This window comes from Trichomycterus rosablanca, chromosome 17 (assembly GCF_030014385.1).
Source record: "Trichomycterus rosablanca isolate fTriRos1 chromosome 17, fTriRos1.hap1, whole genome shotgun sequence".
NCBI classification, from domain to species: domain Eukaryota; kingdom Metazoa; phylum Chordata; class Actinopteri; order Siluriformes; family Trichomycteridae; genus Trichomycterus; species Trichomycterus rosablanca.
In genome coordinates this window covers 22,696,859-22,709,125 of record NC_086004.1, presented here as the reverse complement: position 1 = coordinate 22,709,125, position 12,267 = coordinate 22,696,859, and the positions used below count along the sequence as shown (strand labels likewise).

The 12,267-nt window shown below is 39.0% G+C and overlaps 1 protein-coding gene across 1 annotated transcript in view; it reads left to right on the top strand.

The window, feature by feature from the left end:
* Nucleotides 1-4,724, top strand: part of wdr18 (WD repeat domain 18) — a 74,330-nt gene extending 69,606 nt beyond the window's left edge. The window contains exon 10 of the mRNA XM_063012891.1: nucleotides 4,113-4,724. Within this exon, the coding sequence (XP_062868961.1) occupies nucleotides 4,113-4,241 (129 nt within the window). The 3' untranslated portion in view covers nucleotides 4,242-4,724. The remainder of the gene's footprint in view (nucleotides 1-4,112) is intronic.
* The last annotated feature ends 7,543 nt before the right edge of the window (nucleotides 4,725-12,267 follow it).

Genomic DNA, 12,267 nt, shown 5'->3' with positions numbered 1-12,267 from the left:
ATACAAATAAAGAAAGTATCCTCACATGAATAAATTTGGCTGGAAAATCCCGTACAACTCTGCGTAGTGATGTCAACCAGGCGAGGTGAATAGCGCCAGTGCCCTCAGCTGTTTAAAGTGAATATCGATTCATTTTACATTGTACAATACGGATTTGAATCGTGGCACATGTGCACCGATTTTTAACTGCCTTGTGGTACATCGTTACATCCCTACCTGTTGCCAATTCTATGGACTTTTTTTATTCATGTCAAATATACAGTATGCATACTGTATGTGTGTGTATATACAGGGGTTGGACAAAATAACTGAAACACCTGGTTTTAGACCACAATAATTTATTAGTATGGTGTAGGGCCTCCTTTTGCGGCCAATACAGCGTCAATTCGTCTTGGAAATGACATATACAAGTCCTGCACAGTGGTCAGAGGGATTTTAAGCCATTCTTCTTGCAGGATAGTGGCCAGGTCACTACGTGATGCTGGTGGAGGAAAACGTTTCCTGACTCGCTTCTCCAAAACACCCCAAAGTGGCTCAATAATATTTAGATCTGGTGACTGTGCAGGCCATGGGAGATGTTCAACTTCACTTTCATGTTCATCAAACCAATCTTTCACCAGTCTTGCTGTGTGTATTGGTGCATTGTCATCCTGATACACGGCACCGCCATTGGATGCACATGGTCCTCCAGAATGGTTCGGTAGTCCTTGGCAGTGACGCGCCCATCTAGCACAAGTATTGGGCCAAGGGAATGCCATGATATGGCAGCCCAAACCATCACTGATCCACCCCCATGCTTCACTCTGGGCATGCAACAGTCTGGGTGGTACGCTTCTTTGGGGCTTCTCCACACCGTAACTCTCCCGGATGTGGGGAAAACAGTAAAGGTGGACTCATCAGAGAACAATACATGTTTCACATTGTCCACAGCCCAAGATTTGCGCTCCTTGCACCATTGAAACCGACTTTTGGCATTGGCACGAGTGACCAAAGGTTTGGCTATAGCAGTCCGGCCGTGTATATTGACCCTGTGGAGCTCCCGACGGACAGTTCTGGTGGAAACAGGAGAGTTGAGGTGCACATTTAATTCTGCCGTGGTTTTATGTTTTTTGGATACAATCCGGGTTAGCACCCGAACATCCCTTTCAGACAGCTTCCTCTTGCGTCCACAGTTAATCCTGTTGGATGTGGTTTGTCCTTCTTGGTGGTATGCTGACATTACCCTGGATACCGTGGCTCTTGATACATCACAAAGACTTGCTGTCTTGGTCACAGATGCGCCAGCAAGACGTGCACCAACAATTTGTCCTCTTTTGAACTCTGGTATGTCACCCATAATGTTGTGTGCATTGCAATATTTTGAGCAAAACTGTGCTCTTACCCTGCTAATTGAACCTTCACACTCTGCTCTTACTGGTGCAATGTGCAATTAATGAAGATTGGCCACCAGACTGGTCCAATTTAGCCATGAAACCTCCCACACTAAAATGACAGGTGTTTCAGTTATTTTGTCCAACCCCTGTATATGTAAATCCATTTGAGTACCACTTACATTTCACTTCCCCTACTGCTGGCTGAGCCGTGACTAACACACACGTGTAGAGTAGCCGACTGCTTCTTTTCACCTGCATGAGGCAGATTCATATATACACCAATCAGATGTAACATTATGACCATCTTCCTAACTGACTGGTCTGCGGCTATGCAGCCCCATACCCAACAAACTGAGATGCACTGTGTATTCTGACACCTTTCTATCAGAACCAGCATTAACTTCTTCAGCAATTTGAGCTGCAGTAGCTCGTCTGTTGGATTGGACCACACGGTCCAGCCTTCGCTCCCCACATGCATCAACGAGCCTTGGCCGCCCATGACCTTGACTCGGTTTGATAGATACTTACCACTGCAGACCGGGAACACCCCACAAGAGCTGCAGTTCTGGAGATGCTCTGACCCAATCGTCTAGCCATCACAATTTGGCCCTTTTCAAACTCACTCAAATCATTACGCTTGTTCATTTTTCCTGCTTGTAACCCATCAACTTTGAGGATAAAATGTTCACTTGCTGCCTAATTTATCCCACCCACTAACAGGTGCCGTGATGAAGAGATAATCAGTGTTATTCACTTCACCTGTCAGTGGTCATAATGTTATGCCTGGTCGGTGTAGAACTGTATCACTAACCGTATCCATTATCCCCTGTCTCTGTGTGGGTGCCATTAAACAGCCAGCAGAGGTCATAATTGGAGCAGTTATGAGGAATCTCCTCTGGCAATCCACCCTCAGACGAGCCAGTCACTCTCCTAATAGGTGCCTGGATTACCAGTAGCAGATCTGAGCTACTAAGTCGCAAGTTCGAGATGTAAGCACTATGTGCTAGTGTGTTTCTGAGCACTCGTGTGTACATATTTACCCTTGAGGATATTGTCATATTTTTTAGAAAAAATCCACAATACACTGGCTGTCATGCACAGTCCAACCTGCTGACTACAGGCGGTTTATATGGACGTATAATAGAGCTTCTGATGTTTAATAATCCAACTGCATTACACTTTTTTATTGAACCTCAGAATCATCAGTTACTTGCTCAGAGTGAAAATATCCATTTCATCCTGGTCACCTTTTGTGTTGAAATGTCCTACTGGGCATTTTAAAGCACTGTGGGATCTTTCTTCTCCTTCATGTTTAGAAATGCTCTGATGAACTCGACATGCTGGTAAGTGGATTAGCTTCACTCAGTCAAAACAAGCTGAATCTGTGTTTGTGAGAAATGCTTAAATAAATAAATAACTGGTGAAATGAGAGAAAACAAACTTGTGCTGTTTTCCACCATGTCACTGCATGTCGGAATTATACACGATAGCGACGCAGATATCTGGGCCGCTAGATTAGGGACGTTTCCAAACAGGATTTGATGACCTCAGCAAGAAGCTGTAAAGCGTCGACTGCTGGTGTTCCACGAGTTCTGAGTACTTTTTATTTGCACAGATTTAGTCTTTCCTAAAAATAAACCCCTAGATGAGATTTGGTACTTAGCCGAGCTGATAATCTGTACAATGCATTAGGTCACCCATTTTTCTGAACTACAAATGACCCTTTTAAAATGGAGCAGACTGAATAAAAAGAACCTCTTACTCTCTCTGTGACAACACGCTTGGCAGATTAGTAATGCTGAACAAAATGAACTTGTTTCTGTAGGTAACTGCACTTAAAGGTCTTGTCATGGAGTGCTTTGAGAGTCGCTGCAGCAGAATATTAGCATAACAGCAGACATCATTAGAAAATAAGAAAGACTCAAACATTTAATTGGTTTGCTCGTCTTGGGTTGTTGATTCGGGGTCAAATGTACCATCACAGTGTGGAAATCACATTCCACTTAATGTCTACTCAAATGAGAGTCTCTAAGTACTTCCAACAACAAACAAAACCTCTTGTTACCACTGTTTTGAAGTAGTGATGTCTTTAAAAAACCTTACCAACATAAAATCACACGATTTATTGTATATTTTAACATTAATCACTGAAAGGATGACTGTACAAACTGAGAATTTAAGAATTTTGACATTAAAATTCCACTTGTTTCCACTGGAAGTCCCCAGGCTGAACAGATTTAGAACCTCATGGCCTTGGAAACAGAACAAATGCTGAGCATAATTATTCCAGTCAGCTAGTCTACCTGACACAGTACCTACAACCGACTCTGTGTTGTTAATGTTTAAGTTGTTCCTAAGTAGAAGAGGTATAGAACTGGGCTGTATCTGATGCACCAGGCAACGCTGCTGACTGCTATATGAATTGGCCTTTACAAAGTAAACGCCACCTTTCGGACTGATTGATGGGTTAGGGCTGGTGCACACTTGTGCTTTATTTTCTCACTTGAACCTGGGACCTGGAAAGCACAAAACACTCTTACATCGTTGTGTAATTCATTTGGGTATTACACTATTTATTCTGTACTAGTAACATAGTGCTCATAATAATAATAATAATAACATAATAATAAAAAGGGCGGCACAGTGGATATATACACTGATCACTTTACTACCTTTACTACCATCTGTTGAAGAGGAGAAAAATCTAAATAAAGTTCTGTTTTATGCTTTCATATTCAGAGTGTGTTTGGTGACGGTGAAAACACAAAGGTGCGTGTGTCCGAGTTGGAGGAAGAGGTGAGGACTCTGAAGAAAATCAACAAAGACTTGTACGAGTTCTCCACACAGCTCCTTACCAAGCCTAATTAAAAAAGCCCCTCATACGACAGCCTCACTTAACCAGACAGGATTTTTCCTTTTCAAATCTGAACATCTATGAATAAATGAGACTTCAATTAAATATTCATTCAAACCATATGAAAATCACTACCAGTGACCTAAATGAACATCTCTGACCGGATGTAATGAACTTTTTGTGGTTTATGCCTTTATTAATTTTGTATACAGAGAGAAATGTGGTACTGACTGTTATGTACATTGTGTCTCACATTTAAGAGAGCATAATCTAAAGAATTTAACCTACAGGTTCATCTCGGTTCAGTGTAACCTGGTTTGCAGTGATACAATGTATGACAAATATTAGTATTTCATTGTATTGTGTTTTTTTCTGTCTCAGAATTTTATACTGTATTCTTAACCCTGAACACAACACATCAATAAAAAAGGGATTTTTGGATAAAAAAAATAATAAGCATTTTATTTTTTTCCACCCTATGTGACATCCACTAATCGCAGAACCTTATTGTCCAGTATCAATCAGCTGTCTATGTGCACATGTATAGATTTAAGCTAGATGGTCAGTTGTTGGTCAGAGTATGCTTAGGACATCTAAAAAGCACCGAACTATGTATTAAAAAAAGAAATTGAATTTGTTGGTCTTTCATAGCATATTATTCACTGGGACTGTAAACAAGAGTCAACATGCAAATTGACTCACGTAAATAGCTTAACGTGATGTCTGGCTTTTGCATTTTATGTTCAGTGTCTGGGAACCATGCTGCACAGATTAAAACTAAAACCTCACATCCTGTGTTAAAACCTGCACACAAAACAAATCGGATACAGTGAGTGCTTTTGCCACTGGACTGGAGAAGTGGAAAACGGATACATGAATCGTTACTTGCTTCTTTGGGATGAGTTTACTAAAACAATTATATAGCAGAATAATCAGCGAGTATTTAAGGAACATCGGTGTTCTGGGATCTTTCAGCTTCTTCACCTGAAGTGTGCTTTGTTTTAACTGTATATCTATATAGTGTAATTCAAAATGTAAGCACGTATGTTGTGTTGCATTTCAACCGAAAATGGCAATGACACTCACAAAGACCTACAACAGGTGAATTACACCAAATCTGTGATCTGGGTCCTTTTCTGTGCAGAGTTTGCATGTTCTTTCTGTGTCTGTGTGATTTTCCTCTGGGTGCTCCGGTTTCCTCCCACAGTCCGAAAGCATTCAGTCAGGTTTCATTTAAGTTAGATGGTCAGTTGTTAGAGTGTGCTTAGGACACCTAAATTGAATTTGTTGGTCTTTCATAACAGATTATTCACTGGGACTGTAAACAAGAGTCAACATGCAAATTGACTCACGTAAATAGCTTAACATGATGTCTGGCTTTTGTATTTGATGTTCACTGTCTGGGAACCATGCTGCACAGATTAAAACTAAAACCTCACATCCTGTGTTAAAACCTGCACACAAAACAAATCGGATACAGTGAGTGCTTTTGCCACTGGACTGGAGAAGTGGAAAACGGATACATGAATCGTGACTTGCTTCTTTGGGATGAGTTTATAAAAAAATTATATAGCAGAATAACCAGCGAGTATTTAAGGTCTTGTGAAACAGAAGGAACATCAAAATTGTGTTCTGGGATCTTTCAGCTTCCGTAAAGTTGGTTCTTCAACTGAAGTGTGCTTTGTTTTAAATGTACTATATAGTGTAATTCTAAATGTAAGCACGTATGTTGTGTTGCATTTGAACAGAAAATGCCACTGACGCTCACAAAGACAAGGTGCATTATACCAAATCTGTGATCTGGGTCCTTTTCTGTGTGGAGTTTGCATGTTCTTTCTGTGTTGGAACTTTGGAACTTCTAAAAAGGTTAAGGGCTGTGCTCAAGGGCCCAAAGCAGCAACCTGGCAGTGGTGGGGCTTGAACCAGTGACCTTTTTTTGATTACTAATCCAGTACCTTAATCGCTCGGCTACAGCTGCCCTGATTTTAGTGTTTTATTGAGTGCAATAATGAGAACTGTTCATAAAGCAAGAAAAACGTCAATGCTTCTCTGATATTGTCAGGCAAAATAAAAAATACAGTGTCTTACAGTGAAAGCGCATCAACAGCAAACATGGTGCTTGTATTCAATTTAATTCAGCTTTGTCAGTATACCAATACAGGGTTTTATGGTATAATGAAACACTGTCAGGCTACTTTTCTGGTGAACATATAAGACAATAGTGCAAAGACAATCGACTAAGCTGTTAATATGGTCTGAGGTTGTATTAACAGCGTAGATGTTGTGTGCATTAATTGAGGTGTGAAAATACAGTGTCACAGTTGTTATATTTACAAAGATCAAGTTAGGCATGTAGAGTCCCAGTTAAAGTGCAATGTGCAAAGAAGAAGTACAGTCCCATGAGCCGGTGGAGCTTAGTGTGTGGAAATGCTAAGTAACTATAAACTACAGGGAGCAGGGAAAGACTGTAGTGTAATAGTGTAGGGCCATTTGCTGCATTAAATCCTGGATGTCTTACCAATATTAATAAAACTGTGAATTTCTATATCTGTTAGGATATCTGTCCATGAGTAAATGCAAAACTAAACTCAAATTAACACTGGTATAAATTACAAAAGGAAATTTTACATTCGAATTGCGGGTTTAAAACAAAAGATTTTGAAATAAAGAAACAGAAGTCATGTTTAAGGTGCATTACCTGTGTTTTTAAGGCAATCCTGCTAAGAAAGCAGACCCCCTCTGTTAAGGTAAAATGAATCCAAATACAGACAGTGCTAAATGTGATAATGATTTAAGTTTTGTGGACAGTTTATTATGGAATTAAATAGGCCCATGCAATAATGGAGGTTATCAGAAAGGGTGCAGTAACTTCTTAATCTCACTGTAAATACAGTTTTCTGAAAGTAAAAAGAAAATATATATATATTTCTTATAAATAAGAAATTCTTCAAGCAGTGCGAATGAGTTTCCGGTGTCTGACTTCTACCTGTCCCACCTTACAGTTTACATCAACTTGCTCTGTAAACACATTTCTACGCACGGCGGATTATATGGCAGAAAATGGATTTTTCCTGGGCAGGTGTTGTCAAGTCATGTTTTCTATTTACAGTTGCCGCTAAGCTGCACTCTCTGTGACCTGCAAAAACTTTTTCTGTATTGTAGTTTGTCCTTAATCAATGCAGTGAACGTCTCAACCTGCAATGCTTAAATAAAAAATAACTTTCAGCTAAGGGAAACCTCTGTACGTAAAATGTCAGGAAAATTTGATACCGGTTTTCATCTGGTTAATCTAAAGCTTAGAGGATAGAATGATAACCAGCACATGTCCTCATACACCGATCAGCCATAACATTAAAACCACCTCCTTGTTTCTACACTCACTGTCCATTTTATCAGCTCCACTTACCATATAGAATCACTTTGTAGTTCTACAATTACTGACTGTAGTCCATTTGTTTCTCTACATACTGTTTTAGACTGTTTTCACCCTGTTCTTCAATGGTCAGGACCACCACAGAGCCACCACGGAGCAGGTATTATTTAGGTGGTGGATGATTCTCAGCACTGCAGTGACACTGACATGGTGATGGTGTGTTAGTGTGTGTTGTGCTGGTATAAGTGGATCAGTGGTGGTCCTGGGAGAGTCCTGACCATTGAATAACAGCATGAAAGACGGATAACAAAGCTTGCAGAGCAACAGATGGACTACAGTCAGTAATTGTAAAACTACAAAGTGCTTCTATATGGTATGTGGAGGAAAAAGGAAAAAAAACAATATTCACATCCAGGGAGATCCACACAGGTAAAATCTGGCAAACTCAGAGGTGCATGCAAGTCATTTCCATAATCTAAATGAATTCAATTAAATGGGCTGAGTTTTGTAAATCTGGTTATGAATAAATTATGCTGTGTACCTCATGACAAAGTCTCTTCAATCTAGTTGTAAGGTTGGTAAAATATTTATCAATTTGTGGAAAAAGGGGGAATTTATTAATCAATCAATCTGTATTTAGATATTCTATTAGGGGTAGATTTATAGTCTAAGCAGGACATGTGCTTGTTTTTGGGAGGAAATTCAAATATTTAAATTACACAATTTAAACAGTCTAATTTTAATTACATCTAAACATGAGATCTTTTAAACCCTGCTGATTGCTGGAGTTAAACAGCTGCGATTCTTAATTGCAGAATAACTCAAAAGCTTTGCTTTTCTTATTTGTTTTCCTTATACAGTCTCAATCTTAATGTTTGTTTTGTTTGTTTGTTTTATTGGGATTTTAACGTCATGTTTTACACTTTGGTTACATTCATGACAGGAACGATAGTTACTCATTACACAAGGTTCATCAGTTCACAAGCTTATATCGAACACAGTCATGGACAATTTTGTATCTCCAATTCACCTCACTTGCTTGTCTTTGGACTGTGGGAGGAAACCGGAGCTCCAGGAGGAAACCCACGCAGACACGGAGAGAACATGCAAACTCCACACAGAAAGGACCCAGACACCCCCACCTGGGGATCGAACCCAGGACCAATCTTAATGCTTTTCAAGCATTTTAACCATTGTTTTAAAGTATATTATTTCAAATCTGTAAACAAATTCTGTTATGACAAGGGAAACCTGAATAAATACAAAATATAGTATTTAAATCAGTTTTATTTAATTAAGAAAAGCATTCCCCAGTACTTAATGTACTGGTTTGAAAGAGTAATTGCCTGTACTTAATCACTTAATTAACCAAATTGACTTGATACATGGATTTAATTGGACCGAGTGTAATTACTGCCAGCTCTGCTGAATTTTAACATCACTTTTAAAAAGAAATTGGAATAGTTATTGAACTAAACACATTAAGACCAAAGTGACCAAATTATAACCAAAGAAATTGGTTATATTCTTCTAGAACAAGAATTTTTTACAGTCAAACATGGTAGTAGAAATGTGATAGTGTGGGAAAGCTTAAGGAATTTGCCATAATTAACAGGACAATGAATTTCACTTATCAGAAAATGCTGAAGGAGTGTCAAGTCGTTGGTTCATGATCTGGAGATAAAAAGCAATTAGGTTATGCAATAAAACAATGATTCAATGCACAAGAGCAAGTCCACTTGTGAATCTCCAACCTTATATAGATGCTTGGCAGGACTTTAGACAACTAATGCTTAAAAGCCTTTTAAAAGAACTAAATTAAAATGATTAGAAATGAGGTGTTAAGATGCAATGGTTGGCACATTTTGTCACTTGGATTAAGGTGTTAGGTGTTGCCTAACCTGGCATTGTGGCTCTTTGGGTAGCACAGTCATCTAACAGCAAGAAGGTCCTGGATTTGGTTCCCATGTGAAGCCGTCTGGGTTCTTTCTGTGTGGAGTTTGCATCTTCTCCCACATGGTTATGAATGTTATGAAAGTGTTTGTGTGTCTGCCCTGCGATGGACTGGCACCCTGTCCAGGGTGTTTCTGTGTGTCACCTTTCCTTGATTTCTCTTCTCTGTGAAAATGTCTAGTAAATCACCTTAGATGAACAGAGTGGGAGAAGTTCCATTGCTGATCAACCACTTAATTACACAGAAATTGTCCCTACATTTGCTTTGCAGAGGAGATCTGCCTCTTTTATTTAACCTCAGTTAATCCCTAATCTCTTTTTTTCTCCAGTTGCAGCGAGGATGGTGGAAATTCATTAGCTTTTACTGACTGAAGAATCAATTCCTATATAGATCAATTCGAAAGTGGGTTTAAAATTGAGGACAACTAAACGCAGTCTGACCCAAATGCTCTTTACTAAAGTGGCTGATCTCTGGGTCACTGCTGAATCTTGTCATATTTGAAATGGGGGAGGCATTATTAACAGGTGTAGGTAGAAAGACCTGCTGCAGCTCTGATATCAGATGTAGTATTACGTTATTTTATTTCTTGTCATTTTTGGTTTGGCTCTCCTGTAAAGTTTCAGATCTCACTTACATCCCACATTTTCTGAGCCCTTGATAAAGAAACATGCAAATGTTCTCATGAGATGGGGCTCAAAAGAAAGTTCTGCTTCAGTAAGTAAGGGAATGTGTGTGAAGTTTTTCAGACCTTTGAAAACACCAAGGATATCATTTCACACCACAAAAGCTCCTGGTATTTCTTGCTCATGCTCGGTTTAGCAAACCATTGAAGTGTGGATGCTTAATAAAATGATTTTTCTTCACTGTCTCCTTTTATTCTGAAAAGCGCAGAACACCTGTATTTCTCCACCTGCTCGGGTTTTCATCCTTCTTTGTGGGTAGTAATGCATTAAACTGGCTCACAGTCGTAACTCAGAACTTGACTGAATCCTAATTTGCTTTAGTATGTTAATCCTGGCTCATAAGCGATTCTTTTCCTCTGCCAGGTGAATGTTCTCAGTAAATATGCACTAGTGGCACTTGGCATAAAGGATATAAACCATTTTCATGCATACACATCTAGTGCATGGGGCATTGTAATGCTGAGACAAAAAGGGGCCTTATGTCACAAAGTTAAAAGCACACATTTCTCTAGAATGGGATGGGATGCTGCTTTGAAATGTGCTTTTATTTGAACTATTATAATAATTCCCAGACTATTGCTTCTGATCTATCAAAACTCAAAAAACATATAAAGGAACATATTTTCCTGTATTAAGATGTTACAGCATTAAAATGAAACTTAGCTCAACCATCCGGCTGGGCTGGGCGGCTACATGAACAACGATTGGCTGTTGTTCATATAGGTGAGAAGCCGGATAGGGACCTCATAACCTGTGCAATTATGGCTTCTGCTGGCTGACTGATGCCACCTGCACAGAGTCATGGGATAATGCGTTGATCAAGGTGTGGTTCTCCGTACACAAAGCTGATCTGCATATAAACTTGCTTGGTGCGGGTGAAAAGATGCAGTTGATACTACACACGTGTCAGAGGGGGCGTGTGACAGTCTCGCTCACCTCAATCAGAAGTGGAGATCAGTATCGGTACAGAGGAAGCAAAATGCAACCGGGTAAAAAAAATAATACATATATTTATTACAATTTTATTAGGTATTTCCTCCAAATAGATTATTTTATGTAACAATTTTATTTTTATATAGCTGTTGTCTTTTAGTTTTAGTTTAGTTTTTAATTGTAAGGTAAACATGCAAAATCTCCTGCGGTGTGACTAGTAAAAATGAAGTATTAAATATAAACGTTTATAAAATAAATCTGTAACACCTGGAACTGTTTATAAATGTATTTGGCATTATTTTATATTAAAATGCACAAGACACCCAATCACAGTAAATTAAGTGTTGTAATGCAAATGTTGTCCTGTGGTGGGACATCATCACTTCAAATGAAATGAAATGGCTTTTAGGAAGGTACAGTTAATCCAATCCTCGTGTGTTTTTTAAAACACTGCATAATTTAACTATAAAAAGAAATTTCATCAGAATGTTCAGATAGTTCCACTTCTGTAAGGGATAAAAAGGCTACAAGTAAAGAATGGAATTTAAAAGTAGCTATGAATAATATGCCGTACATACACAGCTGAGGCATAACTTTATGACCACCTTCCTAATATTGTGTTGGTCCCCCTTTTTGCTGCTTTGGACCACAAAGCTGCAGTTCTGGTGATGCTCTGACCCAGTCGTCTAGCCATTACAATTTGGCCCTTGTTAAACTCGCTCAAATCCTTATGCTTGTTCATTTTTCCTGCTTCTAACACATCAACTTTGAGGATTAAATGTTCACTGGCTGCCTAATATATCCCACTATATATTCTTTCATTAAGCCCTGTCAGTTATAAAACTGTTTAGTTATATATAATATAATTTATATGCTTCTTTGTATTAGTTCAGGGAGGGCATTGAACTCCTGTCACAAAACAAGAAACAAAAAGACATGGTTTGGTGTATAGGAACTCCAGTGACCTGCATAGAGCCCTGACCTTTACCCCACTAAACAACTGTGGGATTAATTGAAATGTCAATTGCAAGCCAGACCTCCTTATTTAACATCAGTGACTGAATGCACAAAGACTCCACAAACTCAGACAGGTGTCC